A 24489-nucleotide genomic window follows, 5' to 3' on the forward strand; every position below is an offset into this window, starting at 1 on the left:
CTAATTTAGAGTACTAATTTGTTCACGATTTGTTTCGATTTCAGCGACAAAAAATGTCAAAGTGGTGGAAGTAGTTTGCTAGAAACATTCATTAGCAATCGAACGGATGAATGAGGACTCTGTTCTTCCTTTTATTCAGCATTTCAGGGCTGCTGGAATATGGACGATAACAAATTGTTTAAAAGCAGCCTATCAGTCATTCACGCACCTTCTGACTTCTTTTAGATGCAACGACCCGTTACGTCGTGCTTGGCCATTTCTGACTAACTGGACTCATCTTTACCACGTAGTCCCTCGGGTAGTCGACGGGCCTACGAAGGGAACAGTCCGAATGCGATATGGTACCGATCTTGACAAGTCAGTGACCGGTGCCGCGCTACCACTTAAGATTGCAATAACTTGTGCAACGAAACCCGCTCTAGCATGTAATGGTACACTTGTTGATTTTATTTTTACACCACTTGTCGACGACCTTACAAATTAGTTTAGCCGTGTGTAACCGTCTGCTAATATTGTATTATCTTGTTACAGCGCGCAAATTCTTCTAACATTAAGATGCGGTACGCTAGAATGCGTTGATAACGCGTGCATTGCGATATGTTAAATTAAGATCCTGGGATAATGAAGGGAACAATTCGCCATAAAGATGTGCAAACGCTACTGGTTTGCGCAGTTTTTTTTAATTTTTGTTAGCATTAACGCAGGAAACGGAACGCGATTCTGGCCGTTTTGCGAGTAAAGGATGCATTAGTTACAAACCAATAAAATTGGTGTTGTAATTAAATGATTCTGTGTGGTGCAAAACGTTGTTCCGATGCAATGGCAAATCTGTTTCTTTGTGCAAATGGAAAAGTTATATTTCCACAAATTTAAATGCAGTGTGGATCAAACCGTAGACTATAGCTGTATTATTAAACTACAACACGAAAAAAAAAAATCAGTGCAAATCACCGACACATGCATCCAAAGGAAGCAAGTAGGGAAAAGAGAGCAGACTGCTTTTAAGAATCCCCCGGCCAATAGATAGATTTCAAACAAAATTCTGCCTCGAAATGGAAAACAGAAAAAAAAAACCAGGCTTACACAGGCTCCTCCACACCCCGGGTGTATCGTTACAAATAAATGGATAGTGCAAACTCGTTGGGAAGTAAATGAACGTTCAATCCATCTCGTCATCATCCTCGTCCTCCTGGTGGAATTCTTTAACGGCCGAAATTTTAAGCACCTCATGCGCACCCTCCTCATCATCGTCCGCTCCGTCTTGATCGTCTTGTTTCGTCTGTTTGGTTTTACGTTCGTCCTTTTCCTTTCCTTTGCCGGCAGCGGATGAGGCCGTTTCCAGGCCTGCCGACCAAGTGCCACGCGGTATATCGGAATATGCGGCCGGATCCATTGGGTCGAGCGGTGCCGATTTTGGTGGCCCACGTGGCGGACGACGATCACGATGATGGTACTCACGGTCCCGGTCACGCTCGCGGTTCCGATCGCGTGATCCAAAACGATTGCTAAAATTAATCAAAGTTTAACTTTAGCAGTTGGAACATTTTACTTCCATCTTACTGTATTGGACTGTACTTACTCTTCACCTCTAGCTGGACTACGATCACGATCACCTCTTCGATCACGATCACGTCTATCTCGGTTGCGGTCGCGATAGTCGCGATCTCGCTCTGTCTCGGATATTGTCGCATCACCAACAGTGCCAGGTTCATTCCCAGACGAGAACGTTCGTGACCGTTTCTCCTCATCCCTGCCGCCCGGTTGTTTGAGCGGACGTTTCGGAGGGTTTACAACGGGTGGTTTAAGATTTTCCACACCCGGACCCGTAACCGCCGGAACCATCTGACTAGCTGTGTTTGCCGGGCCTATCAGTGGTTTCGATGCAGATATCGCCGTCGGTGGATAACTTTCCACAACGACCGTCGGAGGAGTCGCTTCACTTGCGGCTTCCTTTTGTTTTTGCTCTTCCATCAACTCACGGCGCAACAATTTAGCACTTTTGGTAAGCTTCGCATCCGGATGGGTCGGTGGCAACCAGGACACCACACGCGTATCCTTATTGTAGAAATAGAACGCTTTACACCCAATGTCGTACTCCTTGCGCCAGTTTTTCGGCAACGGATATCGCTCGAGCAACCGTTTGACGCGCTTCTCGTACTCCTTCTCGATCTCGAACTCTACCTCGCCAAACCGCTTAACGCAGTACATTGTGCAGAGGTGATAGATATTGTACTTGTTCTGGCAACCATCCACTGACTGGTACCCGTACCGTTTGGTCATCTTCTGCTTCATTCTTTCCGTCCAACCTACCGCGGCGGTGTTTTTCTTCTTGGACGCATACTCGAACGAATCCGGATTGACCTGATCGTACTCGTCGTAATCTTCGGCGATGATTTCTTCGTTGATGGCCTCTGTTTCGCGTCGATCCTCATCTACATCGTCCTTATCGTCACCATTCTCGTCCGAGCTGCGTTCGGACGAGTTGTCCGAATCTCGGTCGCGGTCAGGGTCCGAATCACCTTCCGCGATGGACGTTCCTTTCGGTGGATGGGTTTCATTGGTTCCGACAGTATTTTGCTTACTGCTACCTTCCGGTATGATGCCACGTTTAGCAAGGCGCTTCAGGAGTGCCTCCGGTAGCGTCATTATTGCTAAACCTTAATAATAATCGATTCAATTCGTGTGGAAACGATGAACTTCTAACGCACAACACACCCGGCAGCACGGTTTGTTTATTTACATTCATGCGGATTGACAGTTTGAAAAATGCCAGGGTTGCTTCCAGGGCAAGATGCATCATCTCGATCAACTTTGGTACACAAAACTATGCGTTCAAGGATTTGAAAATGTGGAAAAATGAATAAATAAATAGAAATACAAAAATTCTGGGTTTTAATCAAACAACTCCCATTATTGCTTACGTACATTTGGTGACATGTATTTGTTATTATCATAAAACATAAGAGACACAGCTTCCTTTGTAGCTGAACCTAGGCAAGTAGTAGTTCAGCGACTCTCTTACATTAATATAAAAACAGCTCACTTACACATAAAACGGTGCTTAATTCTGTGATAACTTATCCTTAAGTTGATTAGTTTGTTAGCTTAGCGAGCACTTTGGCGTGCGCTTTAGTGTGATTCGAACGAAGATTCATACAATGAATCGTAACCATTCGGCAAGCAAGCTGCCTCGGAGACAAGGTTGTTGTCTATTGGAATTCTATCTAACTTGCTTGTTGAGTATCCCTAACAAAAAGTGGCTTGTGCAGCAAAATGATTCCGATGTTTCACTATTCAGCCCTTGTCAGCGATTGAAGAAAGTCCAACAGTGGTGCCCATAAGATCTCCTCGTCAAAGATGTGGTCCCATGAAACTGGGCAATTCATTATAAGTATCAGCGTGATTGTAGTCCATATTCCATCGACACGAGAGGTGAGAGTGGGATTTCGTTGAAAAAACATTTGCACTACCAGTTAACGGTGCGGGTACCAGAGCTACCACCCGGGCGTGGAGTGAACTCTGCCGCTTCTAAATGTAATATAACCGGACAACCGATTTGCTGATTAGTGTTTCACCATCGAAAAAGCTCGTTTCGATGGTAACGTTTCCATTCAGTACTTTGGCTGGCATCATTTGGGACTCGGGTGCGGCCTCAATGGTCGATTGCCAGGTGTTGGTCGTGTTCGGACTGACCCATCCCATCTCGAAAAACCATTCCTCCATAATGCGTCCCTTGAAGAGCACCTTCATTAAACCGGGAATAAAAACCGAAGAAAGCGCACGAAACAGCAATTAATTAATCGATAATTACACTTAAACGATTAGCAGGTGATGTACACCACCCCCTTTTCCGGGAGGGTCACTTTACCTTCTGATCGAGGCGAAAGTTTTCCATCGCTTCGACGGTGCTGAAGTTGATTTCCCGTGACACGGCACGCAAACTGAGTATCTTTACCGGTACCTTCGCTTCGTGTTCGACGTCGGGACAGGAGAAATCCTTGTTCTCCTGCCAGATAATCTTACCCGTATCCGCATCCCGCAGTATCATCCAATTGCTGTGGAAGGCGTATGTGAATAATGGTAGTCTAAAGCAGCTTCCCATACAACTTACATTTGAAACCCGTTGAGAATTTTCTCCCCTTTGCTAACATCGTCCGTTCCCATTGCGCTAGAATTTTCCTTTTCGGCCAGAAAACACCGTACACCAGCTTACTTTGGTTGAGATGCGCGATGCGGTAAACAAATAGCTCTGGACTGCAGCAATGATTACAATGACAGGATCCGTTTGACGTAACTTCACTGTTGCTCTGACCCGAGCTCTGAGCCGGGAAAGCCGGGTTCTGTTTTACTTGAATTACGATGGAAAAATCGCTTCAGTTTCACTATAGCCTTGGATTGTATAGAGTAAAAATGGACGAATGTGGGAACGAGATTTTATAAAGCGCTACAACTAACGTGAAAACACATAATTTAGTCTAACTGAATACGTATCGCTTGAGTAGCCCTGACTGTTTGAGCAGCTGTCAAAGGTATCGTGTTCGAAACCAAAACAGTTGTGCAGCAGACTGTCAAGTGAATAGGTGGTGCGAAGACGGAGGATTTCAGCGCAATGAAAGGACTGCACTTGCCCTAGAACTTCCTCTCCACCTACGTACAAAGGTGATGTTTTACGGAACGAAATTCGCGTTCGTTTTATTCATAGCTCAACAATAACTCCGTACTATCGTACAGTTCGCATGCATTTACTAGTGGAAAAAGTATCTTTAGCTGCACGCCATATGATTCTAATCGCAGTAGCCTCTTGAGAGGAAGTAAACAGATTGCGTGCGTAGCTCCCGACTGAGCAGTGAGTAGGACCGCGCGTTCAGAGTTGCCGGGTGCGTGCCCGCCGCGATTGTGTAATAAAGTGAAGAGGATACGTCCACTACATTCGTCCGTATGTTTCACCTGTGCGCACATTAAAGGGCACACTGCTGGGTCGCAGGAGAAGGAGGGTAACAAACATAGAGGAGTTGTAGCTGATCGGTGCAATGTCGGTCACTGGGGACAAAATGTTATCAGAAGACGGTACGTTCAGCAAGCAAGAACCAACAGTCAACCATGAGTGCGCGCGATAGTACGCATGCAACAGATGGAATCGTCGCCTTTAGTCAACGCCCCGTTTGATTCATATTCTTCCCGTTTTAGGTACCTCGAACAAAGAAGTATCGCCTTCGAACAGCCACAACACGTCGCACGATGTGGACATTTCCGAGCGGATCAGTAAATCGGTGTAAGTAGTACCATACATACTGGCACAAAAGTGTGGCGCTTAAAAAAGGGGACCCACATATCGTGAACTCGTGGCAAAGAGACGTTGGAAGAAGCGGACACATATTGTCGCATAGTCTCGTCGAAAGAAAAAAAAAACATGCTGACTAAGATTCAATTATGACGCATTGGCACAAACGGGACGGCATACGATCTCCACAAATGGACGCGTCGTACGCTTAATTGCACCATTGTGCAGCAATCAACCGTATGCGTACGATCGCGATCGGTATGGTTGCAACGCATCCGGCCGTTCTTTGAACGGGTTGGAAACGGTTTTGGACAACCTGCGGGCGGCTGCTGGTGATGATTGAACGAAGTCCAGCTATCACTAGGCGTTCCGCTTATCAGTTCCGATTGATTGTTCAATCGCGTCGTCGAAAATCATTTACTTATCACAATATAATAGCACACGGCCAATAGAGGGTGCTGTTCACACACATTCGTCGGTATTTGACGGTGGTAGCGAAGGAGTTGAATGAACCCAGTAGTGGAGTGTCACTGACAAAAGCTTTGTTTGGATGTGATTTTTTAGATAAACACTGATAATGGAAGCAAAAGGGAAGCGTTCTGTTCTGCATATTTGCGCTACAACGCTAACCAATGAATCAGCATAATTACGGACGATATTTCGAGCTTTGAGTCATGCGGTGATACATTTTCTATTACAGAAGTCTGGGTCAATTCTGACCCAATTGTTTGCTGTACGATGGCTGTCGGGTTTTCTACAGTCTACAGTCTGAGGAAACTTCTCTACTCAAAACTTCTTTCGTGACAACCGAACCTGAACTAATAATGTTCCGGTACTCACAAACGCCTCTGCCTCATGACCTTGTCCAAAACTGACGAAACCCCCCTTTTAGTTGCTACTGGTTATGTAGGCTGGTAGGCTGGTTATGTCATGAGAATGATACCGGACAACCCAATCCATAAAGACCTTTTAGGTGGAAGGCTTCAATTGAGCTAAAGACAATTTGTTTCATAAAAGGATTCTGTTTTTATGAATCGGAGATAGAGGACAAATCTCCTATGTTATAATCTACATTCGTTTTAGAACTATTAAGACTTTTGTGAAATTTTAATAATCTTGGGTTGTTCAGTCCATTCTCTGTCAATGTCATGTCAACGTCATTCGTCATAAGATTAATTCCCGATCCAGCCAATAAGAAATTCATTACGTTTTCATATAAAAATTGTTCCAAATTGAATGCCTGTTAGTGTTTCCATCACAAACTGAGCATTTGAAACGAATAACAAACGACCTGCCGAACGGTAAACAATTTAAACCACCACCAAGACTATTACGCGCCAAACGCATGTTCCGCACACTGGCTACATGTGCGTTTGCCATTTGCCGCATGCGTTGTTGTGTGATGCGTTTATCAAGTCGAGGGAATTTCCACAAACACCGACACAGGCCACGATTTGAACGCGGTCCGCGGTTCCACTAATCTAAACGAAGTGCGGTCTCTCGCGCTCCCATCAAACTGTTGGAGGCGCCAAAACCAATACAGGCTCCCGATGATTGGGAAGGGTTTGTAGTACACTGGGCAAGTAGTTACGGCCCAGAAACTTTCAAAGCCATGTACCATCGGCAGTTCGCTCCGGAACGTTGCTGTGAACGTGTGCACGATCTTTCTGCGGATCCTTTCCGATGGGCGTATATGTGCGCGTGCGAATGAGTGAGATCGGCATGTGCGTTTGATTAAAACAGGCCTGTTTCGTATGTTTCGCACTCGAGTGATCGCTGTATTTAATGCGCTACACGTGTTTACCTTAGTGAAAGTAATATGTAACAACACGTAATCCCTGTGCCAGTATTAAACAGATCCGGTCTGGTCCGGCTGATGTGAAAGTGGAAACCGCAGCGAAAAGATAGCATCGTGTCGCTAACCAGCTGCAATTAGCAGTCGGTTTTTCGTTGCCAAGGCTAGCAAGTGTGTCGTATGCGTACTGCTGCAACCGGGAGACAAACATGAGATGAATTTCCTCAAGAATATCAACAAACCATCACAACAAGCCGGTGGGAACGGTGCATGGGACGGCTTTCAGTACGCACTGCTTATCAACAATGGCGGCGATACGACTGGGTAATGGAATAAAACTTTATCTGTTTTCCGTTTTAGTAAGGTACGCTGCTGTGCATTCCTCCAGCTTCATCCCTTTCGAGTGGTGCAACATGTCACAATCCTTGCCGTTGACCGGATGCCACCTTACGTGAAGAGCTTCTTGAGCGATCGAATTTCAAGTGGTTATGAAATCGCACACTTTAATCATCATTAACGGGTGCTCTCGGTGGTTTTCCTTTACCTGCCGTGGTGTGGTTAAAGATCAACAAGCAAGGACACGTAGAGTGAAAGATCATGTACGATCGCGGGTTTGACATTTATGCCGAATCGAACACATATGAAGCAGAATGTCGGGCATAATCACTCCCGTAAAGAAGTTGAAACATCTGCAAATGCTGTAGGTCAAGTATTCTGGCACAGCCACTGATAAGAGCACATGAATGAGCTTGGAAAAACGAGTTTAGTGACGAAATTCCACCCGGTGATTTTCAACCGATTATACTGACGCAAATAAGAAGGATTGTAAATGGTTCGTGCGGAGCAACGTCGTATGGTTATAAAGATATTGTTTTGATACCCCAACAATATTATGTGCTCCAGAGAACTTGGAAGAGATAAGTGAGGTTACTTGATCTTCGAGGACGTTGAGAGAACTTATGGTACGTTGGGATGTATACAACCACCTCTTATTTGCGTTTAAGATCCTTACAAATGGTATTATCTTGAATAGGATCTTAAAGGGCTTGCCACAGTTGAAGATTCACTATTTAATTGAATACTTCTTAGAAACAAGATGCATAAGTTTTCTACGTAAGGGCTTTTTTTATACACTTCTGGGCAAGAACTCTCATAGCTCTACGTCAATTGTTAAGCTGTAGAGTAAATAGAAGACAGAACTGCATTTATGGACATACGGTTGCTCTATAGTTACTACAAATGAATGGTCTGCCCTTGTTGCCCGCTGGCGGTCACGATTAATGTATGTTGGATGTTATCATGTTACCTTGCGCATGCGATATTTTCCGGATTTTCCTACAGGTGTGTGTATGTGCATTGCTAGTGGCTACTACGAAGGTGCGAACAATTTTCCCAATGCAACAGGTGGTTTTTAACGAAGCGTGAAACGTTATTAAATGGAGGATGGGTTTGAATAGTTCATTTGGAAGTATAGTATGAGAAGAATTCTATTTCATCATTAAAGAGAGTGTGTTTAATGTGAACTATTAGCGAATTGCGCCCACGAAAGTTGATATCTTTGCAATGCCATCCCCAGAGTACTTATTCCATGTCCTTAATTGTTGAGTATTATTAATTCTGTTCTATTTAATGCTTGTTTAACTATTTTCAACAAACCTTAATGTAACGTTTCGATCCTCTTATTAAGCTTTATTTACTTTGTACTTCAATAATTAATCTTAATGCATTGACAGCTCTTCAGTTCTTCTGTTTTTATATCATTAACATATTTAGTAAAAGAAGTTTTTCGCTTATAGATTTATTGAAAATTTAATATAATAGTTTCTTTTAATGCTCATTATCACCAGTATACAATGTTTTCATACTACCAGTGCACAGTTCCCGGCACAGAGACTACCGAAATCACTACGCAACTGACGAAACCTTGGAGTTTCCCACCACTCTCGGCTTATGTAAGGGTAAACCCTTCTACCACGGCATGCTCCAGTTCGATCGGCATGTGGAAGGAAATAAACGCAAATGGCCGTATACGTTTAATTATAAGCCGAGCGAATTCAAGAAACCGGCTTTACAGTAGTGTGCAGACTTGAAGTACTCCACACAGTGCATGACAATACTATACGATCACTTGCATCTTTTATAGTGAATAAAAGATAAAAATTGAAGACATAAATATAATTGATGGTTTAGGCTTCTATAACAACTAAAACAAATTTTTATAAGATTTTGGTATATTTTTACACACAATACTTTTTCGGAAAAGTCACAAATTCAACGACGCCTAACGGAAAACAAATGTTTGAAGGGGGTTTTAAATTGTTGCAAAAAAACTGACAACATAAAGGCATCTTCAGAATTGTATATATACATTTTTGAACAATTTTTGACAATTTATGCTTTTTTGGCAATATGTGTAGAATAACCTCCACCGACGCACACGCAAGCGAAATGACTCATTTAATAATAAATTCATAGAACTGAGCTAGATCTGGCTAGAATTCATAACAACATGTGTACTGACTACATTGCTACATCTAATTAATTTTGTTGCAATATTTAAACACTTTATAATGAAAGATCCAAAAGCGATCTTTTAAAAAGATCTTGTTTAATGCATTGCTTAGAAGAGTCACAGTACATATACAGGATAGGAAAACTCTGCAAATTATATTATCTCGTATTATTTGGAAAATATACAGACTACATCGTAGGTCAATGCACAAAAGTAGTAAACTACTGACGTCACTTCTATGTGGCATCATAGCTATGCATTTTTCCGTGATTTCGCGTGATATATTCGCTGAGTTGTTTATTGTTACCCGCTGATAAGAATTGGTTTGCGTTCGTTTGGTCTATCTTACGAGCTTCGTGCAATCAAAAGTCTCAGCTGATTAATTAATCATTGCCAATACAGTAACATAAGCTCTGCATTGATCGTGCTACGAGAGAACCGCCACCAATGCATCAGATGTTGTTCTGTTGGAACTCGACACGAGTTGAGCGTTGTACTATTGGTATGTGGAGATTTGTTTACTCCGATGTGGAGAAGGTCGAGATATCGCGGAATGATCAAAACACACCCCGAACACATGTGTGCGAGGTTGTATTTGTGTTAGTGTCCCAAACCACCCCTTCCCGAAGCGATTGTAAACCGGCTCAGCGCTGAGTCTCGGGCCAGCCTGAGTTTTCGTGTGGTGAAGGGGTGAAAGCTCCAGTGCGAACAAAGCTTCGCCGGACCGTGGCTCAGTCATTTGGTAGTGCGCGTTGTGATCGTTTCTAGCGATTTCGATGTTTCGCTGCTGCGTGAAACGTTCAAGCCCAAGATTAGCGGTTGTTGTCTGCCCACGAATTCACATTAATCTTGTACTTCGTTACGAACGATCGTTTGACAGTTTTTGCTGGCCCGCTTTATTACTTTCAAATCTTGCCACTTTCAAGGACGGACGTGATCGTCAAGTTTCGGCAAGACTCTTGTGGCAAGGTGTGGATCCATTTGGAGCGTTAGCAATGGTGTAGTTCAACCACAAGAACGAGGGAGTGTTACGTCCCAGTGTTTAAAAAGTTAAGCCGCGTCCAGCAGCCATTCCCAGTTCCGGTTGTAATCAACGACAAAGCTAGTAATCTTCGTGAAAATGTGGAATAACGGGTACGGTACAAGCAGGTACGAGCGAACGGGGCTTTCCAAATCCAAATACTTCGCCCTAGCGATGATGTGTGTTCAGTTAGTTACACCAGTCAGCAAACGCGACCGAGAGTGGAACAATGCCTGCCGATTCCGTTCCAGGGGTTGCTTTCCGAAGTGAAATAACAACGGCACAGACTATTGGTTTGCTTGCGTGCAGTTAGGTCGCGAGGAAACTGTTGCTGCAACTAACAGTCCGCCGCTGCGTCTCAAACGCGCTGTGGACCAAATTTGACCGATCAAGAGTGGGGAGGGAGAGCAACGCCGCGTATGGAGTCACCGATTGACTTTCCACGTTTTTCGCCTCATATTCGTGGACGCTGTTGGGGTGTATGTCTTTTTTCTTCTCTTCTACTTTTAGTGTGGCCAACGGTGTTTACAGGGTGGAAGTTTTGCAAGCCGTTAAACGAGCAAAAAGCATGGGAAAAATAGTGCCAAAGTAGCACAATATGATGCTGATGAAGAGTGTTGCTGCAGCCGCACGATTGGTCAATAGTTGCTTTTTCTCACCGTGATGATAAAATCCGATCGTCCGGATTATGGACATAATGTTTATTGGATATTTTTTGAGTGAAACATCCGTCTCAAAAGCCTAGAAGCAATGAATTGGAAAAAGAGACAATTAAATGTATTGAAGACTCTTCAAATAGTTAAAGTTTTTAGTTGTTGTAGGGGATAAATTCATAATTTTAACAACCGGCAATATCTTTTGTTTTCAAATAATTGTTTATAGTGGAAGCTTCCCAGTTGTTTTATCTTCAAGATCAGAAAAATCTTCGGAAGAAGAAGGACTTGTAGACATTATGCTAAGGATCGTTGTTAGGATAAAATACGAACTAGTCTTCAAGGCCAGTCTAAATTATCAAACCCTCAACGGGATGATTTCGTACAGAATGTATGAAGCAATGATTGCTGTTCTCATTATTCCTCCGATTTTGATGAGGTTTACAACTCCTCTCCATAATAAACACTCCCCCGACTATAACTTTTCCTTCCATATGTTTATCAGTATGCTCCTCAGTAGCCTTAAACCGGTTGATCTTGTTTACTTCGCTGAACATTGCTATTTTAGAACTGTTTCGATCAGAAATTGGAAACTTCAGGGTGTTTGGATATCGTTGGCATTATTAACCACTGAGTTCTCCCTGACTTGGAGCATGCCATTGGTATCCAATGTTGCTTCCGTATCGCGCTTCCAATTTTTGCTTGAGTGATTCACCTTTTTCACGTTCGCTTTTCCTTAAAGAAAGATTTTCTCAGCTGTTGGCTTGCCTGTATAATACTTTCTACTTAAAACTTGTAACATTTCCTGTCCTCCACAGCACAAAAGATCAATTTCTGGACAAACAATCCAGATGTTTGCGAAAATTCAGTGGTTTACATTATTAAAGTTGAGGCAAATACAACGACGTGTTCCAATACGCCATGGCATGCCGGTTGCGATTCTTTTGATTTGAAAATGTCAAAACATAGCAAATAATAAATTGCTACAAATCAAATAAAAACCAATTTGTTCTATCGTTTTTTGAAGTAGACACTCTATTTTGTCATTGTAGTTTTATAATGGAAATTGTTTTTATTTTCTATGAGCTTCAAACCGCCTAGGTTTTCAGTATCATGTTATTGTCACTTTAAAATAATATGAAACAAAAGCAGATATAAAAAAATGTTGCACAATGATTACTCCGATGTGATCCCCACAGGTGAGAGAAATTTTGGAAAATACTATAATGTGCACTTTATTTTGGCTAGCACTGTAAAAATGTTTTGCCAAACGGTTGATCTAATAGTTATTGAAGTTTTAAGTTTGACATTCAATTTAAAGCGTGCGAAGATAAGAAATAATGCACACAGCAATGCAATTGCATTGTTCTAGTTCGCCCTATCAATGCATGCAACATTGTACAATATAGGGTGGGTAACATTGGCAAACCTAAAAAAAGGTATCCCATTCTCCCCCCTCCACACCCCAGGTAGCTTAGTTTGGAGCAGCACACAGTGCTAGCGATAAGCACGATATGTAGGACGGTACGCTGATAAGGGGTTTTTGGTCTCTTAGCGGAAGCAACTCCGGAGATCGATGTCTATCAGTTGCATTAGCGTTACGGGACACGGTAGTCGCTTGTATAGAACCGGTGTGCCATGTGCTATTGGATGGATTACTTCTTCAGTGTATCCAGTGACCAGTGGCAAGCAGACGGTGTTTTTTGTATTCAAATTGCAACAGAGTGTCTTCGCGACTGATCACAAATAACTAATTTGTTTGAGTGCTAATTTGTCATCACCATGTCACTTGACTCTAAGGAATTCTACGTGCCCGCTGACACACAGCGACTTTTGAGGTATGTTTCGGAGTGGAGGAAGTTGTGGTAAAAGACGTTCAGGTAAAAGACGAATCCGCATTATTTAGCACCATAGTTCCAGAACTTTTCGGACGTCTGAACACCTTTATTGCGTCTTTAGGGTGGATAAACATGAGCAACTGTGTTCCTTCGGACACTTCACGGTTTGGCCGTGGTAGAGTGGTGGTACGCGTTATCTCCCACAGCCGGTTAGTTTGTTATTTGCAGAACCGGGTGATAGGGAAGTAAGCGTTATCGGTTATTGAGACAGAGATTTCATTCACTCGTACGTGCTGATGCTCGTTAATGTTGAAGACAATCGGGTTCTCCATCGTGTCACCCAGGGTATTGCAGAACAATCCGTGTCTAATGTTGAAGTTGTCAGTGAGCAACTTCTGGCCGTTGGCTTGAGATGTATTTTTTATTATTTCCGTAGCTGACCCGTCCTATTAGTTCTCCTTTATTAACTGTGCTTTCTTTCGTTTTAGGGAAAATATGGATGACTACGGAGAGTCCACAGGGTTGCTGGAGCAACCGGTGGCTTCGGTACGATTACCCATCATCGGAATGACCTGTCAGTCGTGCGTGCGTAACATCGAAGGCACGATTGGCAACAAGCTCGGTGTGATAAAGATCAACGTAGTGTTGGCAGAAAATGCCGGTTACATCGATTACGATCCATCGCTTACCGATCCGAGTCAGATAGCGGCGGACATCGATGATATGGGGTTCGAATGCACCTACACAGAGCCGGGAACGTCTCCGTCCGGTGCACCAAAGCGTTCCATACTCGTCGAGGGCGTCGAGAGCGACAGTGAACCAGTCGGCCCGAATGGGAATGTACGCACGGCACGCATTAACATCGAAGGCATGACGTGTCAGTCTTGTGTGCGAAATATCGAAGGTACGATAAAAGATCGGCCGGGAGTGATTTCCATACGAGTGCTGCTAGATGAACGAGCCGGTGTGGTGGAGTATGATGGGAGGTTAACGACGGCGGAACAGCTCGCAGAACAGATCGACGACATGGGGTTCGAGGCGAAGGTTGCTACCGGTGAACAGAGCCAAACCGAGCAACGGTCGCAAAGATCGTCTCCACAAACCAACGGGAAGCAACTGGTGGCAGGAAATGGTAGTTTAACATCCAAAAAGAAGGAAGACGAAGCAGCGCAACTCAGACGATGTTTTCTGCACGTGCAGGGTATGACCTGCGCAAGCTGCGTATCGGCGATAGAGAAACACTGTCGAAAAATATACGGCGTTGAGTCGATTTTAATAGCACTGCTAGCAGCGAAAGCGGAGGTGAAATATGACGAACGATTGACGTCGCCTTCCGACATCGCAAAATCCATCTCCGAGCTCGGCTTCCCCACGGAAGTGCTCGAGGAACCGGGTACGGGTGAAACGGACGTTGAGATCGAAATTCTCGGCATGACCTGCGGGTCTTGTGTGGCGAAAATCGAACAGACGGCACTCAAGATACCGGGCGTGTTACAAGCGTCCGTAGCTCTCACGCTTAAACGTGGCCGATTCACCTTCAACAACGAACGCACCGGAGCCCGCACAATATGTGAAGCCATCGAGAACCTCGGCTTTGCGGCACGAGTGCTCTCGGGCAAGGATAAAATGGCCCACAGCTATCTGGAGCACAGGGAGGAAATTCGCAAATGGCGCAACGCGTTTCTGGTTTCGCTCGCATTCGGCGGCCCGTGCATGGTGGCGATGGCTTACTTTATGGTGCTGATGCACGAGCATAGCCACGAGGAGATGTGCTGCGTGTTGCCGGGGCTTTCGCTGGAGAACTTAATCATGTTTGCACTCTCGACCCCGGTACAGTTCTTTGGCGGGTGGCATTTTTACATTCAAGCGTACCGGGCGGTGAAACATGGCGCGAGCAATATGGACGTACTGATCACGATGGCCACGACGGTCAGCTATCTGTACTCGGTCGGTGTGCTCGTTGCTGCGATGGTACTGGAGCAGCGTACCTCACCGCTTACCTTCTTCGACACACCGCCAATGCTGTTCATTTTCATCTCCCTCGGACGGTGGATGGAACACATTGCTAAGGGTAAAACGTCCGAAGCGCTGTCGAAGCTACTGTCACTGAAGGCGACCGAGGCCACGCTGGTAACGCTCGGGACGGACTACGCCGTGCTGACGGAGAAAACCATCTCGGTCGATCTGGTACAGCGGGGAGACATTTTGAAGGTGGTGCCGGGCAGCAAAGTTCCGGTCGATGGGAAAGTGCTGTGCGGTAACTCGACCTGTGACGAAAGTCTCATCACGGGCGAATCGATGCCGGTGCCGAAGCGTAAGGGTGCGGTCGTGATTGGCGGTTCGATCAATCAGAACGGGCTGCTGCTAATGCAGGCAACGCACACCGGCGAGCACACGACCCTTGCACAGATCGTCAAGCTGGTAGAGGAGGCACAAACGTCGAAAGCTCCAATACAGCAGCTGGCGGACAGGATAGCGGGCTATTTTGTGCCGTTCGTTGTGACCGTGTCGGTGGTAACGCTGCTCGGTTGGATTATATCGGGATATATCGACATTGCGCACATACCGGCAAGCGATCGCGATAAGGAAGGCCTAACGCCGTCGGAAATAATCATCAGCTATGCGTTCCGGTGTGCGCTGAGTGTGCTTGCCATCGCTTGTCCGTGTGCGCTGGGGCTTGCCACACCGACGGCGGTCATGGTGTCGACCGGTGTTGGTGCCTTGCATGGCATTCTGGTGAAGGGTGCTGGTCCGCTAGAGAACGCCCACAAGGTGAAGACGATCGTGTTCGATAAGACGGGTACGATCACGCACGGTATGCCCATGACGTCGCGCATCTGTATGCTGGTGCGACCGGCCGTCTGTTCGCTCGCGCGCGCTCTCACCATCGTCGGTGCGGCCGAAGCCAACAGTGAGCATCCAATCGCAACCGCGATCGTGAAGTACGTAAAGGAAGCGTTCGAAGTAGATGTGTTTGGCAAGTGCAGTAACTTTTCGGCCGTGCCCGGGTGTGGCATTCGGTGCGTCATTTCGAGCGTAGATGATACGCTGAAGCGTGTGCAACAGTCGGAACGTATCCGTAACTATCAGAACTCATACCGCAGCGACCAACAGCAATCAATCTCGATGCACGGTGCCACCGTGGAGGAACTGATACCGCAGCTGAGTGCATCGCAAAAGAATACGATCGAATTGCAGCAACTGTTGCACCTGGAACCGATCGGCGAAGGGCCAGCTTCCGACAGTGGTTCATCGGAGGCGTTCGCCGATGTAAACGAGTACAACGTGCTGATCGGGAACCGTGAGTGGATGGCACGGAACGCCATTGTGGTGCCACCCGAGGTGAACATCCGAATGTCGGAGGAGGAACAGATGGGCCACACGGCGATCCTGTGTGCAATCAACGGTCAGCTCATCTGCATGCTGTCCGTGTCGGATATGGTGAAACCGGAAGCGCACCTGGCCGTGTATACGCTGAAGCGGATGGGCATCGAGGTGATACTGCTGACGGGCGATAATAAGAATACGGCCGCCAGTATAGCCCGCCAGGTGGGCATAAACCGTGTGTTTGCGGAGGTGCTGCCATCACACAAGGTGGCCAAAATCCAGCGGATACAGGAAATGGGCGTGCGGGTAGCGATGGTCGGTGACGGCGTGAACGATAGTCCAGCATTGGCGCAGGCCGATGTGGGTATCGCGATTGCCTCCGGTACGGATGTAGCGGCCGAAGCCGCGGATGTTGTATTAATGCGGGTGAGCAAGAACTTTGAGTAACGTGATGAAACGTGAAATTTGATAATATTTGTTCCTCCTTATTCAGAATGATCTGCTTGATGTGGTGGCCTGTTTGGATCTGTCCCGGAAGACGGTGCGCAAGATACACATGAACTTCCTCTTCGCCAGTATGTATAATCTGCTGGGCATTCCATTGGCCGCTGGCATATTTACACCGTTCGGATTTACGCTCGAGGTAGTTTTCGCGATTCGTTTGTCAAAATTCTAACCAAATGCCAAAGAAGTTACTGATTTCGTTGTACGTTCTTGCTCGTTTAGCCTTGGATGGCATCGGCGGCCATGGCAGCAAGTTCCGTTTCGGTGGTGTGCTCCTCACTCATGATCAAGCTGTATAAGAAACCGACGCAGGCCTCGCTACAAACACCGGAGTACGCAGAGTTAACGGAAGCCGGTGCCTTCCTCGATCCGGACGCGATTTCCGTGCACCGCGGTCTCGACGATATACCGCGCCCAAATTTGGCACGCTCAACCAGCTCCACACTGGCCAAGTAAGCAAAAGCGCAGCCGGACTTACATACACATCATGACAATGCACAGATTTCATCCACTCACCTCCTTCGTGCGAGGGAACGAATGGGAAGGGAATAATGACACACTAACCACAACATCACCTTTTCACCTTTACGGCCCGTAATCATTGAATGGGGTTTTGTCAGTTTTTTATTTGAGATTTTGTTTAACAAATGATTATTTTCTATTTTTGTTTTCAGCTTTCTTAGAGCACCCGTTAACACCTAACACACCCTAACTGCCTGTACCACCACTAACTCATATTAATGCACCCTTTTGTCTTCACTAACGCACGATCGTACGCATGTGATCTATCAAAAACGCACAGTCGGGATAACGCTGGGTTATTGATCATTGCATTGTTTTCTAATTTATCCTTCGCTGTCTCGTATTACGCGTGCACTTTATTACGAAAGAGCCTAAACGATAATATCCTTTGCGTTGCATGGTGCTTTAAGGGCTTCAGCTAGGAAGTTACGTTTTTTTCTAGTAGAAGGATCACACATACCATTAATTAGTTCGACACTATATGACCGTTGTTCCACTTATTAGAACGTGCCTGCTAAAAGCGTCGCCTAATTTTCGTTACTTACTTTTATATTAATATTCCGGAATGTTGTTGTTTTGTTAATAACTTGGGATTGTTCTATCGGTTTAAACATTTTTTTCTTAGACATTCTTTATCATTATGCTATTGTAATAAAACGATTGGCCATAAACGATCACACAGAGTGAGACACATAAAGCCCGCACACTGCCATGTTAGAGGAGATTGATTGATCAACCGGTGGCTTGATAAAATGCGGTAAAACTTCCATTCTGTTGTTATTTTGTTTTATTAAATAGGTTTATCTATTAAGTTCTCAACGGTGAATCTTTAACAGACTCGGATTGTACAAATGTGTGTGTGGTTGTTGTGCGGTTTGAAGAAGAAGAAGGAAAAAACAAAAATCAATTGCATTTTGTACCATTTTCTTTTCCAACGCAACGCAGGTTGTTCGGCCGGGGCAAAGACTCGAAGGAGGACGGACTGCTGGCGACACTGGACGATGATGAATTTTCGGTCGATATCATCAAAACATCGAACGCAAGCATTTACAAAGACGCAACAGAGCTTCAGAAGCTATAGAACGAACGATTCCGTCACAACATTGTACCGGCAGGGTAAAGGAGCAGTGCGTGCCCAGGGAATGTTTTTAGTGATTCTTCGCTGCGGAATATTTCTTATGTGTTTTTTTTTCGTTACTCCGTTGCCAAGTGCAGCCATACACCCGATTCCCTCCCCATTGGTTGGGCACGTGTTGTTTCTTTCCCGCATCTCTGGATCTGCTTTGAGTAACCATTTTCAGTTTCAACTTTCTTTTACCAGTTTGATTTTGTGGTTTGAAAAAAATATCTTTTTTTTCTGTTCTATTAGGGTTGCATGTGATATACGCATTGTTGTTTTTGTTTGTCTAGAAAGTGGGAAGCACAAATGGACCAGTTTTGAATGTGTTTTCATAGAGTTATTACCAGTACTCGTGCTGTACTTATACCTGCTGCAAACGCCCCCGTACCAGTTCGGCAAAGTGAACTTTTGTTGTTTGTTTTACACACAGACATATACGCCTTTTACCAAAAGACTTGTAAATAAAATATATACTACGTTTTGTAGATACTGCATATTTACTGCTGCATTCATCCGAACAGCATTCAGTTCAGCAGTGTAGATTTAGTTAAGGGTGGGATTGCTAAAACATAAAATAAAACAAATGAAGGAGAATTGATTTCTGTTAGAAGGCTACACTAGAATACTAACAACTCGTATAGGATTGAAGTAAATCTTTCTAACTAGAATGTAATTATCAATAGGACCTAGAACCCAATTCATACATAAGGTTTTTTTTAAAGAGCGTAGATACTTACCGTCGTACAATCGAAGATAGTAACAATATATGCTTTTCGGTGCTTAGAACTCTTGGATAAACATGCGCTAGTTGCGCGTAGTTCTACTCATTGCACATAGTAAGGATGCTGAATAATAAAGGATAAATAGCTCACCGATCAGGGAAAAATGATTGGGCATGAGAGTTAGACTCAAAATCAGAATGGCGCGATACTTCCTTGAAACGATCGAGCGTTTTTTGAAGGACAAATCTTGAAATAAATCAGGGTTGGACAAAAAGGACGAAAACCGTCCCTGAAGTTGTACGTGCAATAAGTTGCATTCGAGCATTGCATCCAATTCGCGTCAGGGTTGGATTGAGATCCTTCGAACACGTGGGCTTGCGGGATGAAAGATTTCAATGCACGTAAACAGTGCATAGGAAATTAATCGTTACAATAAACTAGGAATTTTATTCCTTTCCATATTTAGTTCTTGATGTTGTACCAGTTTACAAATGCAAATACAGGCTGGACATTTTCCACAAGTACAATTTGCCAGAATAGAACACTAAATTCCTAATCTGTTTCTAGTGGGTTAACCGACAATCACCGAATTATCAAAGCATCAAAATATAGAGTTTTATCCTTAACGGATGTAATATGATACATTTATAAAATCACTCGTTCGAAAAGGTTTATCGCAATCAATCAGAACACAACTTTCGTGGCTGATGGTTCAAGAAAACTTCCACAAATTTCCCAGCATTTGCAGCCTTTCCGAAATTCGTTTCATACACTTGATGCCATCTGCTCGTTCATTGTGGTCCGTTTGATATTACGATTCTTCCACGGTTAGAATCTTAAGATTTGGACTCATCTGTACACCTCTGTTCCCTTTTGCAACACACCCCACAATCCACGCCTCGTGTGCGGTACAATGTTTGTACTCCTCACAGAATGCTGCCGCGTTCGTGCTTGGCAAACATATTAGCAACCCTCCGCTCGTTTCTACCGCTTTACCAGCCAGTAGTTTTGTGCTACGGCCGAGAATTTCTGCTATTTCTCGCACGTTCTTGATGATGGGCAGTGTGTTGAGATGGAAATCTACTTCGGCTTTCTGGAACGATGCCAAGTTTTCTGCATGTCCGTAGATGCCGAACCCCGTGACGTCTGTGGCTGCGTGTGCGTTGTGTTTGCGCATTAATTCCGCTCCCGTTTTGTTAAGCCGTGCCATCGACTCTAATGCGATACGGTACGTTTCTTCAATATCGGCCACACTGAACCGTTCCTGTAGTCGAGTCCAGTTTTCAGACTTTTCGTTCATCCAGATATAAGCATTCGTGGCCAACTGTGTTCCGAGCGGTTTGGTTAAAACGATCGCATCCCCTTCTGTTGCATTGTATGGCCTAAAAATGAACAACATGGCAATTATGTTTCACCGCTGTTTGAGTCATTATCTTATCACGTACATTATCAGTTCCGACCGATGACAGACAGCCGAAGCAGCACCGCCAATAATGCACCAAGGGTTTTCCGCAATACTGCCAATCTTGACCGGTGCTTTGCATTCCTTGGCAGCTTCCAAAAATCCTTTCATCACCATTGGTACTACCACCTCCCGCTCCTTTTCGGTGAACTCGGTCGGGGCGGTAACGATCAGTTTTATTTGATCGATTTCCGTCGCACCAACGGCAAACACGTCGCTGACCACATTGGCCAGCGCAATCTTTCCCAGCATGAACGGATCGTCGATAAGTGGGTAGAAGAAATCGACCGATTGTACCAAAAAGAGGTCATGTTTGAGCGCTATTACAGATGAATCCAATCCTATTCCTGTGATATGTTCATGTGTTGAACATGTGATATGTTCAATATGTTCATTAAAATTATGTTTTCTAGATTAATTCTGATAAGAGACTTACCAACACCGTCCTCCGGAACGTTCTTCTCCTTCACATCCTTATCACCTAATTGTTCTGCGTACACTCCTGCAAGAAGTCGGTTTAGGACGTCTTGAGGAACTTTCGAACCTCACCCTCGGAGAGTAGAGAACTTTGTTAGCCGGAAGTCCGGACTAAGCCCGTGACTTTCCGGTCTGAACATTGTTGAACGGACCGTTTGTAAGACGCAATAGAATTAACCGCACCGTACCGAACCAAATAGAAAACAGCTGATTTACAGGTGGTTTTCAATATCGGGCCATGGTGTTTGACGTTTCAACGTGGGGAAATATTTTCGAAACTTGATAACATTTGAGGGAGTGTTCTATTAGTTATAGTAGATAAAAAGGTTTTAATAACAATCAATTTGCAAAGAATTAATAACGATTTAAAAGTTAAAATTAAGTACGAGGCACCGCACAGCATTTTTTGTGCTCGAGTTCCATTTGTTTTTCGCTGGTAATTTTTATTCACCACCCTAGTTCAGTTGAATTCCACCAGGGACGCGCGTGTTGCACGAACTGTCAAAATGACAGCCAAATCGTGTCAATAAAAGAAAATTGATGACTGGATTTCTGGTTGGTCAATAATGCTGAAAAATCGGAAATTACGAATGTTTTAGGAAAGCTATACCGTACAATTATCTGCGAATAGATACACAGACCTTCGGACAACAGGTGGAATCGTCGATATATCGTCAGGTAAGGGCGGTGTTGCAATGGAAGTTGAGTGGTGTTTTCGGTTGACTGTGCGTACGAAAACAATTCTATTACATGGACCCTTTAGCAGATGATACCGTGAAAATCGGGTTATCTGGTTATGATAAGCACGTATTGCGATATTTTCTGAGCGGTTTCGTTCGAGGAGCCTAACTCGAAAACGCTACTCAATAGAAGTGGAACAAAGCGACAAAAACATAAACGTCCTACGCAGGGGCGTGGAAGCGTAAACATAAGCACCTAATATGCTATTATCACTTTTCAGGTTCATTACCGATTTGGCAGCGTGAACAAAGTTGGGCAAAATGTCTTCGTCGGCAATTTTTATTCTCGACGCAAAGGGAAAGGTGTTGATATCGCGCAACTATCGCGGCCATATCGATATGGGCGTGATCGATAAGTTTATGCCGCTGTTGATGGAGAAGGAAGAAGAAGGGCTTATTACACCGATCCTCCAGACGCCGGAATGTACGTTCGCGTACGTGAAGACGAACAACCTGTACCTGGTTTCGGTCACCCGAAGCAATGCCAACATTGCGCTGGTATTTGTCTTTCTTCACAAGGTGGTCCAGGTGTTTACCGAGTACTTTAAGGAGCTGGAAGAGGAAAGCATACGGGATAATTTCGTGGTGATTTACGAGCTGTTGGATGAGCTGATTGACTTCGGGTATCCGCAGACGACGGACAGCAAAATATTGCAGGAGTACATTACGCAGGAAGGCCACAAGCTGGAAATACAGCCACGGATTCCGATGGCGGTTACGAACGCGGTATCGTGGCGCTCGGAGGGCATTAAATACCGCAAGAACGAGGTGTTTCTGGATGTGATCGAAAGCGTCAATCTGCTGGCGAACGCGAACGGTAATGTGCTGAGAAGCGAAATTGTCGGAGCGATCAAAATGCGTGTCTACCTGTCCGGTATGCCGGAGCTGCGCCTCGGCCTGAACGATAAGGTGCTGTTCGAGAGCACGGGCCGGGGCAAGTCAAAATCCGTCGAGTTGGAGGATGTGAAGTTCCACCAGTGTGTACGTCTGTCGCGGTTCGAGAACGATCGTACGATTTCGTTCATTCCACCGGACGGAGAGTTTGAGCTGATGTCGTATCGGTTAAACACGCACGTGAAGCCGCTGATTTGGATCGAGTCCGTCATCGAGCGTCACGCGCACAGTCGCGTGGAGTACATGATCAAGGCAAAGTCGCAGTTCAAGCGTCGATCGACGGCGAACAACGTGGAAATTGTCATTCCGGTGCCGGCCGATGCCGATTCACCCAAATTCAAAACCACCATCGGTAGCGTAAAGTACGCACCGGAGCAGAATGCCATTACATGGACAATTAAATCATTCCCGGTGAGTAGACATGCGGAAGGCATTAAGTTGGACTGGCTTTTATAATGATTTTTTGTTGTTGTATGTTGCAGGGTGGCAAGGAATATCTAATGCGTGCCCACTTTGGTCTGCCCAGCGTGGAGTGCGAAGACAGTGAGGGAAAACCTCCGATTCAGGTGAAGTTTGAAATTCCCTACTTCACCACGTCCGGCATTCAGGTAAGTTCGAGGAGCAATCAACCATGTATCCCAAACTCTTTATCACGAATCGATCATTGATTTTAGGTTCGATATTTAAAAATTATCGAAAAAAGTGGATACCAAGCCCTGCCCTGGGTGCGATACATCACCCAGAACGGTGACTATCAGCTGAGAACGAACTAGAGTACGAGACGGTGCCTATCGAAGAATAATTGTTAAGTTTCCCGCCCTCCATTTCCCTTCCCTAAACATCATCCTGCACCATGTACGTGTACGATTCCGTTTGCTAGAAAGATGCCCTGAAAGTGAGCACTATCCATTATCATCTTCATCGGTTGATCGAACCAGATTGTTTTTTTTTCTGTCGTTTTTAATTTGCGGTATGCAGTATTATTACACAAGGTGTGGCCGTGCTTCACGGTTAGCGCGAGAGTATGATGAGCAGCTTCGGTGGAAGAAACACTCCTAGCGAAAGTCTCAATCTTCCTACTTTTAGTAATTCATTTGCTTTTCTTTTTGCACAGTTGCAAGTTCGTTCCATGTTTTAAAATGTCCGAAGAAGCATTTAGGGCGATTTTTTTTTATTTCTATCAATTTTTGTACTTTCGTTTTGGAACTGTCCTGTTTTAGTCAAAATTGTTTATTCTATTCTTTCGTGCGGGATTTCAAGATTGTTTGAGAAAATTTAAGTTTTATGCCTAACGTTAACCACCATCCTGTAAAACGAAACATGTAGCAAGAATACAGTAATAAAGTAAAGTCTAAAGCCAATGAAAGGTTTTCGGGAGGAAAGAAAAATACATACCAATAATGAATTGTATTTAGGCCATAATGGCTTGTTAAACTAGTTAATTCGCCGTAAAGTGTCCTTATAACGTGTATTTCATATGATTCCATTCAATTTCGTTAGGCGTTAACCGCCTAATGCTAGATAACGGTGCTTCAAAGATAACGTTGCTTCAAGAACAACACCGAGTGTTGTTTAATCACCAGGCGTCTCCATCGCCGAAGGTTCATCATAATTTTTTTTT

General features: G+C 44.7%; 5 protein-coding genes across 8 annotated transcripts; 2 read left to right on the plus strand and 3 right to left on the minus strand.

The window, feature by feature from the left end:
- Window positions 1-4: 4 nt before the first annotated feature.
- Window positions 5-2698, minus strand: LOC128308844 (mediator of RNA polymerase II transcription subunit 1.1). Its single transcript, XM_053045527.1, has 2 exons — window positions 1580-2698; window positions 5-1505 (listed from the first exon to the last, which is right to left on the minus strand). Exons 1-2 carry the CDS (start codon window positions 2644-2646, stop codon window positions 1160-1162), a joined length of 1413 nt encoding a protein of 470 aa, XP_052901487.1. The 5' UTR covers window positions 2647-2698; the 3' UTR covers window positions 5-1159.
- A 228-nt stretch (window positions 2699-2926) lies between these two features.
- Window positions 2927-4250, minus strand: LOC128297703 (probable cGMP 3',5'-cyclic phosphodiesterase subunit delta). The gene is made up of 3 exons (XM_053033390.1): window positions 4112-4250; window positions 3869-4055; window positions 2927-3744 (listed from the first exon to the last, which is right to left on the minus strand). Exons 1-3 carry the CDS (start codon window positions 4162-4164, stop codon window positions 3529-3531), a joined length of 456 nt encoding a protein of 151 aa, XP_052889350.1. The 5' UTR covers window positions 4165-4250; the 3' UTR covers window positions 2927-3528.
- A 346-nt stretch (window positions 4251-4596) lies between these two features.
- On the plus strand, window positions 4597-19052 carry LOC128297141 (copper-transporting ATPase 1). 4 transcript variants are annotated; one of them, XM_053032711.1, is made up of 6 exons: window positions 4597-5067; window positions 5188-5272; window positions 13589-16853; window positions 16921-17070; window positions 17154-17383; window positions 18399-19052. In XM_053032711.1, exons 1-6 carry the CDS (start codon window positions 5031-5033, stop codon window positions 18532-18534), a joined length of 3903 nt encoding a protein of 1300 aa, XP_052888671.1. In that variant the 5' UTR covers window positions 4597-5030; the 3' UTR covers window positions 18535-19052. The 4 variants fall into 4 exon arrangements, with proteins under 4 accessions (XP_052888671.1, XP_052888675.1, XP_052888674.1 ...); XM_053032715.1 differs by lacking the exon at window positions 18399-19052 and adding an exon at window positions 17606-18324; XM_053032714.1 differs by lacking the exons at window positions 4597-5067; window positions 5188-5272 and adding an exon at window positions 10653-10737.
- Window positions 19053-19721: 669 nt separating this feature from the next.
- Window positions 19722-21424, minus strand: LOC128310781 (inactive selenide, water dikinase-like protein). The gene is made up of 3 exons (XM_053047500.1): window positions 21194-21424; window positions 20741-21104; window positions 19722-20677 (listed from the first exon to the last, which is right to left on the minus strand). The coding sequence occupies exons 1-3, from the start codon at window positions 21372-21374 to the stop codon at window positions 20107-20109; spliced, it is 1116 nt and encodes a 371-aa protein (XP_052903460.1). The 5' UTR covers window positions 21375-21424; the 3' UTR covers window positions 19722-20106.
- Window positions 21425-21778: 354 nt separating this feature from the next.
- LOC128310587 (AP-1 complex subunit mu-1) lies at window positions 21779-24227 on the plus strand. The gene is made up of 4 exons (XM_053047268.1): window positions 21779-21912; window positions 22196-23279; window positions 23351-23476; window positions 23543-24227. The coding sequence occupies exons 2-4, from the start codon at window positions 22236-22238 to the stop codon at window positions 23639-23641; spliced, it is 1269 nt and encodes a 422-aa protein (XP_052903228.1). The 5' UTR covers window positions 21779-21912; window positions 22196-22235; the 3' UTR covers window positions 23642-24227.
- The last annotated feature ends 262 nt before the right edge of the window (window positions 24228-24489 follow it).

Source organism: Anopheles moucheti, chromosome 2 (assembly GCF_943734755.1).
Source record: "Anopheles moucheti chromosome 2, idAnoMoucSN_F20_07, whole genome shotgun sequence".
In the NCBI taxonomy this organism is placed as follows: domain Eukaryota; kingdom Metazoa; phylum Arthropoda; class Insecta; order Diptera; family Culicidae; genus Anopheles; species Anopheles moucheti.